The sequence below is a fragment of the Arvicanthis niloticus genome, chromosome 4, assembly GCF_011762505.2.
Source record: "Arvicanthis niloticus isolate mArvNil1 chromosome 4, mArvNil1.pat.X, whole genome shotgun sequence".
Taxonomy (NCBI): Eukaryota; Metazoa; Chordata; class Mammalia; order Rodentia; family Muridae; genus Arvicanthis; species Arvicanthis niloticus.
The window spans coordinates 74716151-74731107 of NC_047661.1; the positions used below are offsets into that span (position 1 = coordinate 74716151).

A 14957-nucleotide genomic window follows, 5' to 3' on the forward strand; every position below is an offset into this window, starting at 1 on the left:
AATCTTTTCTACCCAGTAAGTTAAGGCTAGCTAGAGCTGTGTATTAAGAAGCCATCTCAAAAAACCAAACTGGTTTTGTTTTGTTTCCGGGGCAGGGTTTCTCTGTGTAGCCCTAGTCTGTACAGGAACTCACTCTGTAGACCAGACTGGCCTTGAACTCAGAGATTCATCAGCCACTGCCTCCTAAGTGCTGGGAGTAAAGGCATGTGCACCACTGCTGCCCAGCAAATTTTTTTTCTGTAAAACAGTACTGGAAATGAGAAAAATGAGCAGTGTGAATATTTTATCTTGGAAGGAAGGGGTAAAGGATCAGGCTAGAAGCTGCTGGCTCTAAAGTTGCCAAGCACTTCTGTAAAGACAGACAAGTGCTGGGAGGAGTCCATGGGCCCCATTGTGTGTGGAGGGAGCCCCAGGTTTGACCCAGTCACCACCAAAAAGAAAAGTGAGACCAAAGTATGTATTTTCAGTTTTTTTCTCTATATTAAAAATATGTAGTGGGTGCTGGGGTTGAAAAGGGAGTTTGTAATGTAGACATCTTCTCTTGAGGGTGACATGGCCATTACCTCTGGGTTTCTATCTGGGGAAGGCAAGAAAATAGAGAAAACGGATTATAATCGTAACCACATTCTTTTACTTGCTTTACCCTGCCACAAACCTTTTTCTCAGCCCTACTAGTTTGGGGTGTGTGAATGTGGACATGCGTATGTATGTGTGTCACATGAGCTCTGGGCATTGTACTCGAGGTATCAGGCAAGCCCAGTAAGCACTTTCCTTGCTGAGTCACCTCTCTGGCCTGACCTGGAACTTAGTTTTAATTGTGTGTCCCTCTGAATGTGTGTGTGCGCGCAGGTACCCACAGCCCAGGGTGTTGGATCTCCCTCAAACAGGAGTTACACAGGTGGCTGTGAGTAGCTGATGTGTGTGCCGGAAATTTAACTTGTGTCCTCTGAAAGAGCAGTAAGTGCTCTTAACCACTGAGCCATCTTCCAGTGTACTGACCTGGCACATCTGCCCCCTTGCTTCCACCCACCAATCTATGAGGTAGGTGTACATCTCCATGCCTAGCTTGTGGTATAGCGGATCAAACTCAGGACTTCCTACATGCTAGGCAAGCACTCTCCTAGCTGAACTACATAAGTCTCCAGCCCCCAAGTACGTTATTTTTATATTAAAAATAGAATCAGACTCACAAGGAGGAAAACAAAAATAGAAACCAGATAAGTCACCAAGTATGCCTTTTGTTTATTGTCTTTTTCCCCTGCCAGTCATCCCTAGCAAATTAAGACTACTTTATGGAGTCAGTCTGAACCTATAGTAACTTTGTATGTTTGTTTGAGACAGGGTCTCGCTATGTAGCTCTGGCTGGCTTGGAACTTATTATATAGACCAGACTGGCCTTCAATTTATGAATACCCACTTGTCTCTGCCTCCAAAGTGCTGGAACTAAAAGGTGTGCACTACCCCACCTGACTTCTTTGTGAACTTTTAAGTTGCTAGGAAGAGTCCCCGAAGGATAATCTTTTGGGCACATGCGTACTGGTGCCAAACCTGGTTTTAATTGTATGGCCCTGTCATTGCTTTCTTCCTTCAGTGATGGGGTTTGAACCTAGCACCTTGTGCATGTGTTAGGGAAGCCCACTGAACTACACCTTCAGCCCTGCTAGCTTGTAAAACTGTTCCTTCATCTGTAAACAGGGTAAGACCTCAGATATTGGCTATTACTGTTACAAAGCATAAGTTACTGTACTAATCAGAGCTGGAGAGATGACTCAGCAGCTAAGGTCACTGGCTGCTTTTCTAGAGGACCTGGGTTCAATTCCCAGCACCCACATGGTGGCTCACATCATCTATAAAAACAACAGTTTCAGGGAATCCAACTCCTTTTTCTGGCTTTCTATGGGCACCAGGTGCACAGACATATGTGCAGGCAAAAAACAAAAAAAAAACAAAAACAAAAAAAACAAAAAAAACCAACCAACCAACCAAACAAACAAACAAAAAACCCTAACACAATTTCTAAAAACCCTCTTGATTATTAACTTATTAATATGTTCTATGTCCATTGTCTATGCGTTTAGTCTTTACAGCCAAGCATGGTAGGAAAATTGTTGATTTAAGATCAGCCAGGACTATTTACCAAAACTCCAAAAAAAAAGAATAAAAGTAAAGAAGTCCTATTTATTTGGTCAGTAATAATCTGATGACCAGCAAGACATGGCATTTGTTCAAGAAGTGACAAGACATGACAAGACATTATCTTGGCCTTTATAGAAGTGATGGCATCCTTAGCCACACAGTGAGTTCAAGGCCATCCTTGAGACTATTTAAGGCTGGAGAGATGGCTCCAAGCCTGAGAGCCTGAGTTTGATCCCTGGAAACCACATGGTCAGATGAAAGAACTGTCTCTTATAAGTTGCCCTGCACACAATGTAAAAAAGCCAGATGGTAGTGGTACATACTTTTAATCCCAGCAGAGGCAGGAGGATCAGAGTTCAAGGCCAGCCTGGTCTACCTAATAAGTTCCAGGACATCCAGAACATAGATTCTGTCTTAAACAAACAGTCTCAAAAAGAAAAGAGATAGGCAGCTGAGCCTCCCACTATACTGAGGGCTGAGGTGTTGGGAGAATCACCTCACCCAGGAGTTACAGGCCAGCCTAGACAACAGAGTGGAACCTGATCAAAACAAAACGGGGGTTAGGGAAGTAAGCAGGATGGCCATCCAGTTCAGTGGTAGAACACTGCCTACCACATGTGAGATAAGGGCTCAGGCCTCAGTAGCATCTGCATGTGTACCCCATATACACCAAACAAAACTGAAAACCGGCCAAGACTAGACTAACCAGTGCAAAAAAGACTCAGTAACTGACCAGTAAATCAGTCACTCTTGCAAGAACCCTGGCTGTGTTAGCCACAGGATTTGGGACATCGAGACTTTAAATTCATCAAGAAAGACCCTGGCTCATCAGGAAAACTTACTGGTTGCGTCTCTGTGAACACTGAAGAAAGGCTATTCCAGATATCCTCCAGGCCAATCCTGACACGTTTCCAAAAGGCGAGAGCTGGGCTTGGGCTCGGGCTAGTGGGTGAGAGGATGGGCCTGCGTCTCAGGTGCACAGGAATTAGAGAAGCAGTGCTGCTCTGAAAGGCAGCGCGAGAGCTGCAGCTATGGTCAGAACAGAGACTCGAGTCCAGAGGGCACTCCTCCAGTTGCCTGTTGCAAGCGCACAGCTGATAGGTGCAAGGCCGGTGCTCTGTGCGGAGTTCGTTCAGTGCCCCAACTCGAAGGCGCCCAGAAAGGCCATGCAGCTTTCCAGCCCGGCTCCTACTCATAGTGCCTGATTTACAATGGCAATGCCATGGACCCCAAGGCATCAGTACTACCCGCAGATCCTCAGGCGATGGCATGCCTGTGAGTGAGGGTTTTGGCCACGGGGATGGGGTGGACCCAGGTGGTGTCGACCACTGTTGCAGGGTAGTCTCGGAAGACAGGTCCACCAGAGTAGTCTTTGGACGCAATTCAGTGGTCAGCTTAATCTCTCGCTCCTGGCTATTGGCTATAAACCTCCCGGTAGTGCCTGAACTTCCCCCAGTATTTGTGGTTGAAAAGAAACTTAGAGGGTTGTTGGTGGTTTTTCTGGTATCAACCACCCCCTCTTCCAAGGAGCCATCCTCCTCCCAGTCACTGGGCCTGGAAAATGATGACCGGCTATAGCCTGTCACAGTAGACAGGAGCTCAGCGGCCGCCGGGACGGCCAGGCGGTCAGCAGTGGCCAGGGCATCATTTTCATCCTCCAGGGTTACCCTCAGCTTCCGGGATATAGTGCTCCGGGCGGTGGGGTTTGTGCTCCGGAGGCTGCGGGCTGGGCCCCCAAAGCGGAAGCTGACCCGCTCCATCCCAGTCGTAGTAGCTGTTGGGGTTGTCGTTTCGTCTTCGGCCCCCGCCGCCCGGGACTCCAGACTTAGCAGCAGGGCCCAGAGCAGCATGCAGGCGGCGGGGACCATGGGGCTGGGAGTCTTGAGGTCGAGAGGTAGGCCCAGGCTCCTACCTTCTCTCCCTCCCTTCCGCTCTCCACCAACCCGCCAGGTCTCGAGGTCGTTTGAACCGACCAGGAGGATGCTCAGAGGCACGTGCCTCGCCCCTCCCCTAAGTGCTCTTACCGCGCAGGGCCAGCGGCCCCAGGGGCTGAGCTAAAAATCCAGAGGAATCCTGGTAAGCAAGAATTCTGTGCTGGAACCAAAAAGATTGTGATGCAAGGGCTTGGGGGGAAGTTGTTGGTTTCCTAGGCACAGACTTAAATCTCTCATCACAGTTTATTAAAGGCCACAGGTCTGAATTTACTAACAAGAGTGAAAACACAGGTTTTGACATCAGTTCTCAGGATCACAGGCTACTAAGAAGGGGTTGGCTTTTCAAGATTTTGCAAGCTGGCTCCTGGGCTCCCAACAGACAGGCTGGCTGTGGCTGCTGGTTAAGCCCTCTTTCCCTTCCATCCACGTCCGTCAAAGACTGCTAAGACAAGTAAACTGGGAGGGATCCCAGTAGTTTTGATTACAGAGAAGGAACACGAGACCCACATATTTTACAACTAAAGCAGAATTAAAACTCAGAGCCTTACACTTCCAATACCACACAGCCGAAATACAAGCCACCCCATACATGGGGTTCCCACCCTTAAATCCCAGCTTGAAGGCAGTGTCCAGTAGTGGGTAACACCCTGGGAAGTAAGGATCCAGTGACACTGTCTGTCGTTCAGGATGAGATAATATAGCGGTCCATCATGCAGACCATGATCTTTGCCTGCTCCTAGGCCCTCTGCCCAGCTTTCTGTTAGGTGCCTTTCGAGCCATGAAGGTCCTGGTCCAGCCTAGGGGGATAGAGGAATGAAGCAAAGTGAATTGGAGGAGCTAGAGAGCTGAGTACTTGAATCATTTCCTATCTTTTGCTTCCTAACATGTTCCCCACTGGATTTTCTCCCTTCCCTACTGGCTTACCTCTTCATAGTACAGAAGGCACAGAAGAACATAAGTACAACACAGACTTTCTGTGTTGGGGTTATTCTTTGGTGCTCCCCACCTCAGTGTCTCTTCCATGACATTTTCATCTGCTCTTTAAATTCTGTTTACATTTACTTATGGATGTGCACACAAGCATGCCATGGACTTATTCCACCATGGAGGTTCTGGAGACTGAATTCCTTTACTGACTCACCTCACTGGCGCACCCTTCATGTGACAAATAATATAGTGTCCGTCATTTCTGCTCTAGGTGTATGCAGTTTTCCCACTGACACAACTAAAAGCAGGGCTTGTGTGCCTTAGTTCTTTGTATTTTCTCAGAGACATTAAAAAACACGATTGGCTTTAGACATCCCATTCCCAAACCAGCATCCTTAAGTGCAGGACTCACTGTCTGACAACTTCTGGTATGTGCACTTGCTCTAGCGAGATGAGTTGGGCCAGTTCCCCAAGGCTGTCCAGAAATCGAATCTTTCGTGTGAACTTGGAACTGAAGAGAGAGAATAAGCCAATTCCACTTTGTATTAGCAGAGTGATCCTGGAGGATCACATAGGGAACTGGAGCAAGCAGAATGGCAAGGCTAGAAAGTGGGCTGGTAAGACCTCCACAACCTCGGTAGTGAACAGTTGAAGAGATGTCCTTATGCCTTGAACTAGTAGTAAGTACCTGATGAAGGGCCGAACCAGTGCCAGGAAGGCCTTCACATACCACGTAGCGTGGACGACCACCAGGGCTCGAAGGTTTTTCCGAAGCCTGAGGAAGAGTCCAATATGATCATAAGTCCCTTGTTCCATGTTTTCCCAGGAGGACCAGGTGGGTGATCTTCCATGCTGCAGGCGCCTTGGTGTATCTTTCTCCAAATTTCTCTGGCAGCTGTGCCTAATCACCATGCCTTGAGCCATTCCCAATTAATTCAGCCGTCTAGACCCCATGTTTAGGGAATGCTCCTTTAAAAGTACCTTAGTTTTTGCAACCCATTTCTCTCCAGCCCACATAAATTCCTTTTTGCAAACTTCTCCATCTCTTCCATTATGTAGCCCAGGCTACATAAAACTCCAAGAGGAAGCTAGATGTGATGGTGTGGGTGACCCCAGCAGAGGCAAGAGGACCAGGGGTTTAAGGCTAACTGGGGCTACACTCTAATTCTGAAACCAACCTAGGCTACCTAAGCCCTTATATAAAACAAAATAAATCCCTCCCCCCCCAAACAAGGAACAACAATGCTCTTAAGTGGGAAAAAACATCAGCAAAGAGGAAAAACGGAAAAGGCACAAGAAGGAAACTAAGCAAGGGTGAGATGGGACAAGCCAGGCATGGTGATGACATGTGACCTAAGCACTGGGGAAAGGGAGGGGCAGGAAGATCAGGAGTGCAAGGTTATGTCTGGCTACATAGTTCAAGGCCAGCCTGGATTACATGATGAGAAAACAAAGGAGGAAGAAGGCACGGGAATGGGGAATGATTTCTATGTCAGGGATGAAGGAAGAGCGAGCAGTGGAGATGTGGAGAGCAAGTGGTAAGTAAAACTCTGAGAAGAAAGAGTGGCTCCATGCACGTGCCATGCGGACTCACAAGGAAACTAGGAAAGCTGTGAGCTCTCCAAAATGCAGCTAGTAAGTCACGAGGTCAAGATGTCCCTGCCCATAGAGAATACAACAGGAGACATGGAGACACGTTTGAAGGGATATGAAGAACACATAAAAGAAGGCATTGGGCAGGATGACGCGGGTCAGTGATCCCACTACTCAAGAGGCTGAGGCTTGAGGACAACATGGGCTGCAAGTCAGTCTCAGAAAAGAGAAAAAAAAAGGAGAGAGAAAGAAAAGACCCACAAAGGATCCAACTGGAAGAAGAGAAAAATAGAAAGATGGAAGAGATGCTAGAAAGTTGTGCCCCTCTTGTTCTTGGGTCTCACCTCCTGTCCAAGGTACGGTAACACTGTCGTATCCAGCTTAGAGGGGGCACTTGGGCCCTGCTGGTGCCGCCACTCAAGTGAACAAGCAGATAGTTTTCAGCTACCAGCAACTCCAAAGTTCCCACCATATACCTGGGAACAACATTGTAGGGAAGGGATATGCCGGGTGCTTCCCTGAACTCAGCAACACCAATATGGAGATTCTCCAGTCATCGACTGGTTTGGGGCATGGGTCTTTTCTGTTATTAGGCTGGAGGTTTTGCAACAACAGCCAAGATGGCATGGACCAGGAGGTCCCTGCCCTTCTCTTCCAGCCAGGAGCCCATGCTTGGAAAAGCCCGTGAACACAACCCTAGCAAAACACCAGACAAAGCCAATTCTAGTTCCTGATTCCAAAGTGAGTGCTGGACCTAAGACCCACCTACAGGGCCCTAAAGTCACCTAATAAGGCAATACCCAGACCTTACCAGCACATCACTACCTCTCCTCCCTTCCTCTATAAAAACTCTCTGTCCCAGCCCAGGAGGGCAACTGCCCTCACTTCCTCTCGTGAAATCAGGGAGTCCACCCAGGAGCAATCAATTCTCATTAAACCTGCTTTTATACTTTCAATCTGACTCAATTTGATTTATTGCACTGGTGGAGACGCCTTTCATTTTCTACTTTCCTCCAACTTATTCCCTTCCACAAGCCCTTTCGGGTTTCCACCTCACCTGAATAAATGTTCCATGATGTAGGTATAGTTGGGGATGCTGCTTTGGGGTAAATAGCAGGAAGCAAAGAGGATGACAGCATTGAGGCCATCACCATGGTAACCTGAGGACCAATATGAGGAAAATGGACTCAGTTACAGATCTGTAAATAGACAGTACTTCTGTTTAGGGTGAAGGATAATGAGGGTCTTTGGAAGTCAAACAACAGACGCTAAACAACCCAACAACTGAATCTTTGGCTAAGGCACGTTAGTCAAACTGTCAGAGTGTTTTGGTGATTTTTTATTTTGTGTATGGGTATTTTGCTTGCATGTGTGTATGTGCATGGTGGAAATCTGAGGAAGTTGTGAGACTCCCCTGGAACTGGAGTTACAGTCATGAGCTATCATGTGGGTCCTGGGAACCCAGCCCACGTGCTCTGCAAGAGCAACAACCTCCCTGCACGACTGTCACTGTCAGTCACTTTTCAGGTATCATTGTGCACATGCACAGATGGGTCTACGTGGGGGTCAGAGGACAACTTTGGTGGAGTTAATTCTCTCCTCAAACCTCTCCATGGGTTAAGGGATCAAACTCAGGTTGCCAGCATGCATGGCAAGCACCTTCACTCACTGGCCCTGGCCAGACAGTACCATCGTTTCTGCCCTCGTATTGCCTTTGCCATTACCTCCATGAGATAAGACTTTCTTATAGGGCTCAATGATGGTCATGTCCACTCGCTGCTCTCGTTGTCCTGTTCGAAACACTCTCCAACGATGACCATCTTCTCCAGCCACATCGCACACACATCCCTGGCCCAGCCTTTCAGCTGCCTCACTTGCCCCCAGGCCCTCTGCCCGAGGCAAATCATCTAAAACACATAGGAAGAAAAAATGAACATGGCAGATTCTTGTAATCTCCTGGATCAATAGAATTTACTCCTCCAGTTTTTTGTTCGCTTGGGTTTTTGAGAGAAGGTCTCGCTGTGTGGCTCAGGCCAGCTTCCAACTCCTGACTCTTCTGCCTCAGCCTCCTGAGTGCTAGTACAACTGGCAGAATTTACTGTTTTTTTTTTAAATTATCAAATCATAATTTTTACTTTTTAACACAGGGGTTATAAACACAAAAATGCAGGATGTGGGGAAGGAGATGACACAGGAGCATAGGTGTTCAGGGGGAGTACAGATATCTTTCAGAACACAGAATTTACTGTTTTAACCTCTCATGTTTCAGTGTTTTCCTTGGCTCTCAGTTTGTCCAATTAATTCAACCTGTTGGGTCTCTTCTGCCTCTTCTTAACTTTCTCTTTCACTAGACTATGGCCTTAGGATTCTCTGTCTCTCTGTCTCTATCCTTCTCTACCTCACCACAATCCCTCCCTCTTTCCCTCCACATACCTGGTGTGTGTGTGTGTGTGTGTGTGTGTGTGTGTGTGTGTGTGGTGTTTTGGAGACAAGTGTCTCTATTTAGCCTTGGCCATCTTGGAACTCAATATATAGGACCAGGCTGGCCTGGAATTCACAGAGATCTGCCTTGTCTGCCTTCTGGGTGCTGGGATTAAAGATGTGTGCCAGCAACCATGTCCAGACATGAGTTGGCTTTTTAAAACATGAAGTTGTGGGGATGTAACTCAGGTCCTCATGCTTGTGTGACAATCAGTTTGTCTACTGAGGTATCAGCTCAACTCGTTTTCAGTCTACTGTCATTAAATGTGACCAGACATCCCATGATTAAAACCTTTGTATTATTCCTCATTGTCTAGCATACAAAAGTCTATACCCATTAGCATAGCAACACGGACCACCATGATATGAACTTTGCCAGCTTAACCCAGCACTATCTTTTGATATTCTCCCTCTGCCTCCCAGCTCTTTATATATAGTCAGGCTTTGTGCTTTGAATCCCCCTGTATTCCATGCTATTTCCTGAATTGCTACATCTATCTGGAACAGCCCCACTCTAATACTGATAAACATGACTCTTAGCATTCAGGCCTGGACTCAGAATTGTCTCAAAGTCCCTAACGTCCACATGGAGAGCCTGACTTCAGCTGCAATTGTTTATAGGTTCTTATTTCCTACTAAACAGTGTTTCCTGGGGTTAGGGCACCTTTGTGTTTGTATTTGTTTTGTTTGTTTGGGAGACAAGGCTTCACATTGTAGCTCCTTTTGTAGCCTAGACTGTCCTCATACTCTTGCAAGCTTCCGGCCTCGGCCTTAAAGCTGTATCAGAGGCATGCAGTCACCCCCACCCAGCTTCTTGTCCTTATTACCTCAGGCTGTCGGGGTGGCATCTGGCTGTAGTCCCAGCACTTGGGAGGCTAAGACAAGGAGGATCTTGAGTTTGAGACCAGCCTGGGTTACAAGAGACACCCTGTCCCAAACACAATAGTAGAGTAACAATTCAGTCCTGGATCAGGGCAGCATGGAACAGACATTCACTATCTATCTATCTTTCTATCTATCTTTCTATCTTTCTTTCTTTCTTTCTTCCTTTTTTTCTTTCTTTCTTCATTTACTTTTTTTTTGTCTCAATACTTTTGTCTTTTGTTTGCTTTTTTTATTTTTAAGACAAGGTCTCACTGTGTAGAACTAGGCTGGCTCACACTCACAGAGATCCATTTGCCTCTGCCTCCCAAATGCTGGGATTAAAGGCTTTAACCAGCACATGCAGCTTTGATCTTTTCTTTATCGTTATTATTATTATTTTATGTGTATATGTGTGTTTCTTAAATATGTATCTGAGTGCTACATGTGTGCCTGGTACTGTGGAGGCCAAAAGAAGGTGATAGATATCCTGGACCTATAGTTACAGGTAGTTCTGAACCACTATGTGGGTGCTGGGGATGGAACCCATGTCATCTGGAAGAGCAGTTAGTGCTCTTAACTGATGAGCCACCTCTTCTGCCCTTCGATCTTTTTCTTAATAAATTTCTCCTCCTAGTCCTTGGCTGGTCTCCTACCCACTCTGGAAGCTGCTCCTTTCCTCTGTGTTGCCTTCTGGCCTCTCGGCTACTACCTCATCTTCTCTTCTCTTTCTCCCTCCTTCCTTCCTTTCTTTCTTTCTTTCTTTCTTTCTTTCTTTCTTTCTCTTTCTTTCTTTCCTTCTTTCTTTCTTTCCTTCCTTCCTTCTTTGTTTCTTTCTTCCTTTCTTTCTTCTTTCTTTCAGATTCATTTATTATTTTAAGTTGTATGAATGTTCTGCTTGCATGTATATGTGTGTGTACCACATACATGCCTGGTGCCCTTGGAAGTCAGAAGAGGGGCAGTGGTGGCACATGCCTTTTACCCCAGCACTTGGGAGGCAGAGGCAGGTGGATTTCTGAGTTCAAGGCCAGCCTGGTCTACAGAGTGAGTTCCAGGACAGCCAGGGCTACACAGAGAAACCCTGTCTGGAAAAGGAAACAAACAATCAAAAAATGAAGGTCAGAAGAGGGCATCGGATCCCCTGGGACTGGAAGTAGACCACTGCCATGTGGGTGCTGGTTATTGAATCCAGGACCTCTGGAAAAGCGGCCATGCTCTTAACCACTGAGCGAACACTGCTGCCTGCCTGCTTAGCCTAACAGCTGGTCCCATCTGTCCACTTGGAGCTGCATTTTCTACTTGCTTCTGCTTCTACCAGCCCCGCCCCTGACTTTGCTCCCACCTTCCCATTCAAACTCATGTCCACTGTCCAGCTGCTCCGAGTCTGAAGGCGTCTCCAATTCATCCACCTCCAGGTCCAAGCTACCATCAGAGGAGGAAGACAAAGAGCGGGTGGAAGAGGCTCCATTTTCTCTGGTTCCCTCAGTCAGACTCAGCTGCCATTCTGGGGCTGAAAGACGCTTCCGCATAGGGCGCTGGCCACACAAGGCCAGACTGCTAGGGGTACCTGTGATTGGAAGACAAGAGCAGGAAAATATGCAGATGGAAAAATGTGTGAGTGGATGGTGATCTGAGTTCCCTGTGAGTGGAGGCATGTGCCTTGTAATCCCAACACTACAAAAGAAGACGGACAAGAGGGTCACAGTTCAACGTTACCTTGACTACAGATTGAGTTACAGAGCATCCTGGGCTACATGAGTCTGTATCAAAAGAAAGACACAAATGCACAGGGACTCCTACATACAGGGCTTGATGCCAGGCTTGGTGGCTCACATCTGCAATTACAGCTTTTGGGAGGCAGAGAGAGGAGGATAACTGCAAGGTTTGCCCTCTTGCTTGTTTTGTGTGTTTGGGTATTTCTTACATGTATGTTTGTCTGTGTATGATATGTAATGCTTTCAGAGCCTAGAAGAGGTTGTTAGATCCTCTGGGACTGGAGTTAGGCTTGGTTGTAAACCACCATGTGGGTTCTGGGAATCAAACACAGGTCCTCTGTAAGAATAGCCAATACTCTCAATTGCTGAGCTATTTCTCCAGTCAGTCCTGAGAAGTGCAAATTTGAGGCCAACTCAGACTACATGAGTTCGAGACCAGCCTAGGCTAGAAAGTTGAGTCAGTCTCAAAGAAACCCAATTAAACCACAGACACAGTGACACTTGCCTTTAATTCCAGCACCCAGGAGGCAGAGGAGGGAGACCTCTGTGGATTCAAAGTCAGCCTAGTCTACAAATGAGTTCCAGGCCAGCTAGGGCTACATAGAAAGACACTGTTTCAAACAAACAAACAAACCAACGAATAAACGAACAAAACTCACCAAACACCAACAGTAACTAAAATTAAATTTTAAATGAGATAATACCTGTGAATTTTGAGAAAGAGATGTGACCCAGGGCAAGTGGAAAGGGAGAAAGTAGATGCAAAGAGACAGAAGCTACACAGCAACACCCTCGCCTTAACAACAGCACCAGAAGTCAGCTCTAACCCCAGGTCTAGTTTCCACTTTCCTTTCCCTACCTGCCTCAGAGCCTCTTTGAGGGTCTTCAGGGTCTCCAGACAGGCCAGGCTCCTCAGGAAGCAGTCTAGAGGGGAGAGGTTAAACAGGGGCTTAGGCACAGATACCCAGCCAGCTGCCTCCGTCAGCCTTCCCTCTTCACTGTGCTCATTTCTCTTCTTGCCCCAATCTCCCCTGAAGTTGTTTGGTTTTAGGTCTATGGGTGCGTTTTGCCTCCATGTTTATCTCTGCACCACATATGTGCCTGGGGCTCTTGAGCCCAGAAGAAGGTGTCAGATCGCCTGGGACGAGAGCAAAGGATGACTGTGAGGCACCATGTGGTTTCTGAGACTCAAACCTCTGAAAGAGCCACAGGGAGGGCAAACAACTCTCAGCCTCACCTAGGAAACTCTTCATCTTGCCACTCCTCCTTCAGCTCCAGCTCTCCAAGTCTCAGGGCTGCTCCTGGTTCCGAGGCTCCTGCCTTCTCCTCAGCCCTGATAGTCAATGGCCCAGAAGAAGAGACCATGAAACAACCTAGACAGTATCCTGAGGGAGCCAGACATCAGGTGGCAGACTCTAGTGTGAAGAACATGCCACGGAGGCCCCGTCTACATGTACGGGCGGTATCCCTTTCCACTTGCCAGAGCAGGCCATCTGCTGCTGAGCTTAGCAGAGGGGATGGCCCAGCAAGCTAATCCATGGTAGTGGCTTCACCTACAGTGTAGGAGTGAAAGGAATCCCACATCCCGACTGGCTGGAACCCAGACAGACCTGCCCAGTTAACCCTGGGCAAAGCAGTAGCAGATGGCAACTCGTCAGCCCAGCCTTTCCTCTGCTGTGCTTGGAAAATATGGGACAGGTACAAGGACAGAGGGAGAAAGGAGAGATTCACTGGGAAGCAGAACCAGGGTATACATTTGGTTCTGGGACAGGTATCCTAGTGGCTATTGTAGAGGATGGGAGTTAGGAGGGAAGGAGGGAGAGATAGTGGGGAGGGGAGGGGAGGGGAGCAGAGGGGAGGGGAGGGGAGAAGAGGGGAGGGGAGGGGAGGAGAGGGGAGGGGAGGAAAGAAGAGAAGAGAAGAGAAGAGAAGAGAAGAGAAGAGAAGAGAAGAGAAGAGAAGAGAAGATGGATCTATTACACATAAGTTAGAAATCGTTCTTTAAACTGTGAAACTGGTTCCATGCTGTATTCATTTCCTGTTCCAAACCACCAGGTCCCTTCTCTGCTAACTTCTCATGCTCTTCTTTAAGGAAGCCAGGAAGCCCTGGCTGGTAGGAAACACCCTCTCTGCCTCCAGTTAGGCCAAGGCCTCACTTACCTTTCTTCTAATGTCTCCTTTCCTGTTTCTTGCCTGGTTTCCATCTTCCCGAGTCGTCCTGTGTTGTGTGGGCACTTGAGGACAGGAGGCTGCGGTCCCAGCCCCCAAACTCTTCGCTTGCCTGTGTCAGCTGTTGCTCTTGCCTCTAAGGAAGCAGGAGGTGTGGAAGGGAGGTAACCTCATCTTCAAACAGGTTTTGCCACCTCCCCTCCCAAGGAGCAGGTTTGCCCAAAAGCCCAGCCTCTTGTGTGGGGGCGGGCTTTCGGGTGAAGAGTGAGATTTCTAGGGTGGTGATCTGTCTCCATTCCAGATTCTTTATAACCTAGAAGCCCCCCCCTTTTTTTTTTTGCCCTTTAAGGGGTCGGGGGAGATGTTAAAGCTGATTTCGTGAAAGCTGATTTTGTGTGTGTCAGCATGTGTGCATTCCTGTAGGAGCCTGAAGCTGGCGTTGAATATCTTCCTCTATCTGCTATGGCAGGGTCTCTCAATTAAACCCAGGGCTCACTGATTCACCTAGCTTTAGCTAGCCAGACTAATTCTAGGGATTCCCCTGACCGTTTCTCCCAGAGTGCCAGGGTTACAGGGAGATGCTACATCTGCCCAGCCTTTTTGTGTCCTGGGGATCTAAAGTTGGGTCCTCTTGCTTGGATGAGTGCCTTATGCACTGAGCCAGCTCCCCGACCTTTTATTTTTCTAAGTTTCTTACATTTTAGAACAGTCTGATGTGGAATGGGTGGTCACATGATCTTTCCACCTCAGGTCCCACCAGGAACTAAGTTTTACTTATTTTTAGAATATTATTTATTGTGTGTGTATGAGTACACGTGGACCCACTCATGTGCAAGGTCGGGGGAGGGTGTCTTCCTCTATCACTTTACCTATTTTTTTTGAGATAAGGTCTCTCTTTAAACCTAGATCTTGTGCTATTTAGGCTGGAATCCCACCAGCTGTCTTCCCGTCTCTGCTCTACTTGGAGCTGGGAGTATAGGCTTCTTTAGAGCTGCATCTTGTTACATGGGTGCTGGGATCTGAACTCACTTTCTTGATTGAGGAGAACACAGTTTTAACTGCCGAGCCACCTCTCTATCCCTTGGAGCTTAAATTTGTTTTTTTTTTTTTTTTAATTTTATGTGCATAGGTATATTGCCTA

The 14957-nt window shown here is 47.4% G+C and overlaps 2 protein-coding genes across 2 annotated transcripts; both read right to left on the reverse strand.

Moving 5' to 3' along the window:
- Positions 1 to 458: 458 nt before the first annotated feature.
- C4H1orf56 (chromosome 4 C1orf56 homolog) lies at positions 459 to 4218 on the reverse strand. The gene is made up of 2 exons (XM_034501364.2): positions 2979 to 4218; positions 459 to 577 (listed from the first exon to the last, which is right to left on the reverse strand). The coding sequence occupies exons 1-2, from the start codon at positions 4002 to 4004 to the stop codon at positions 560 to 562; spliced, it is 1044 nt and encodes a 347-aa protein (XP_034357255.1). The 5' UTR covers positions 4005 to 4218; the 3' UTR covers positions 459 to 559.
- A 76-nt stretch (positions 4219 to 4294) lies between these two features.
- Bnipl (BCL2 interacting protein like) lies at positions 4295 to 13999 on the reverse strand. The gene is made up of 10 exons (XM_034500330.2): positions 13808 to 13999; positions 12885 to 12980; positions 12507 to 12571; positions 11275 to 11499; positions 8315 to 8497; positions 7648 to 7750; positions 6935 to 7066; positions 5686 to 5772; positions 5410 to 5508; positions 4295 to 4867 (listed from the first exon to the last, which is right to left on the reverse strand). The coding sequence occupies exons 1-10, from the start codon at positions 13849 to 13851 to the stop codon at positions 4831 to 4833; spliced, it is 1071 nt and encodes a 356-aa protein (XP_034356221.1). The 5' UTR covers positions 13852 to 13999; the 3' UTR covers positions 4295 to 4830.
- Between the last annotated feature and the right edge of the window lie 958 nt (positions 14000 to 14957).

Excerpts from the sequence above, each read along its gene's own strand:
- Bnipl (XM_034500330.2), bottom strand. The coding sequence starts at position 13,851 with ATGGAAACCAGGCAAGAAACAGGAAAGGAGACATTAGAAGAAAG. Across the intron at positions 12,572-12,884 it reads CAAGATGAAGAGTTTCCTAG|ACTGCTTCCTGAGGAGCCTG; the intron begins GTGAGGCTGAGA and ends TCTCCCCTCTAG. Across the intron at positions 4,868-5,409 it reads ATACCAGAAGTTGTCAGACA|GCTGGACCAGGACCTTCATG; the intron begins GTGAGTCCTGCA and ends CTATCCCCCTAG.
- C4H1orf56 (XM_034501364.2), bottom strand. The coding sequence starts at position 4,004 with ATGGTCCCCGCCGCCTGCATGCTGCTCTGGGCCCTGCTGCTAAGTCTG.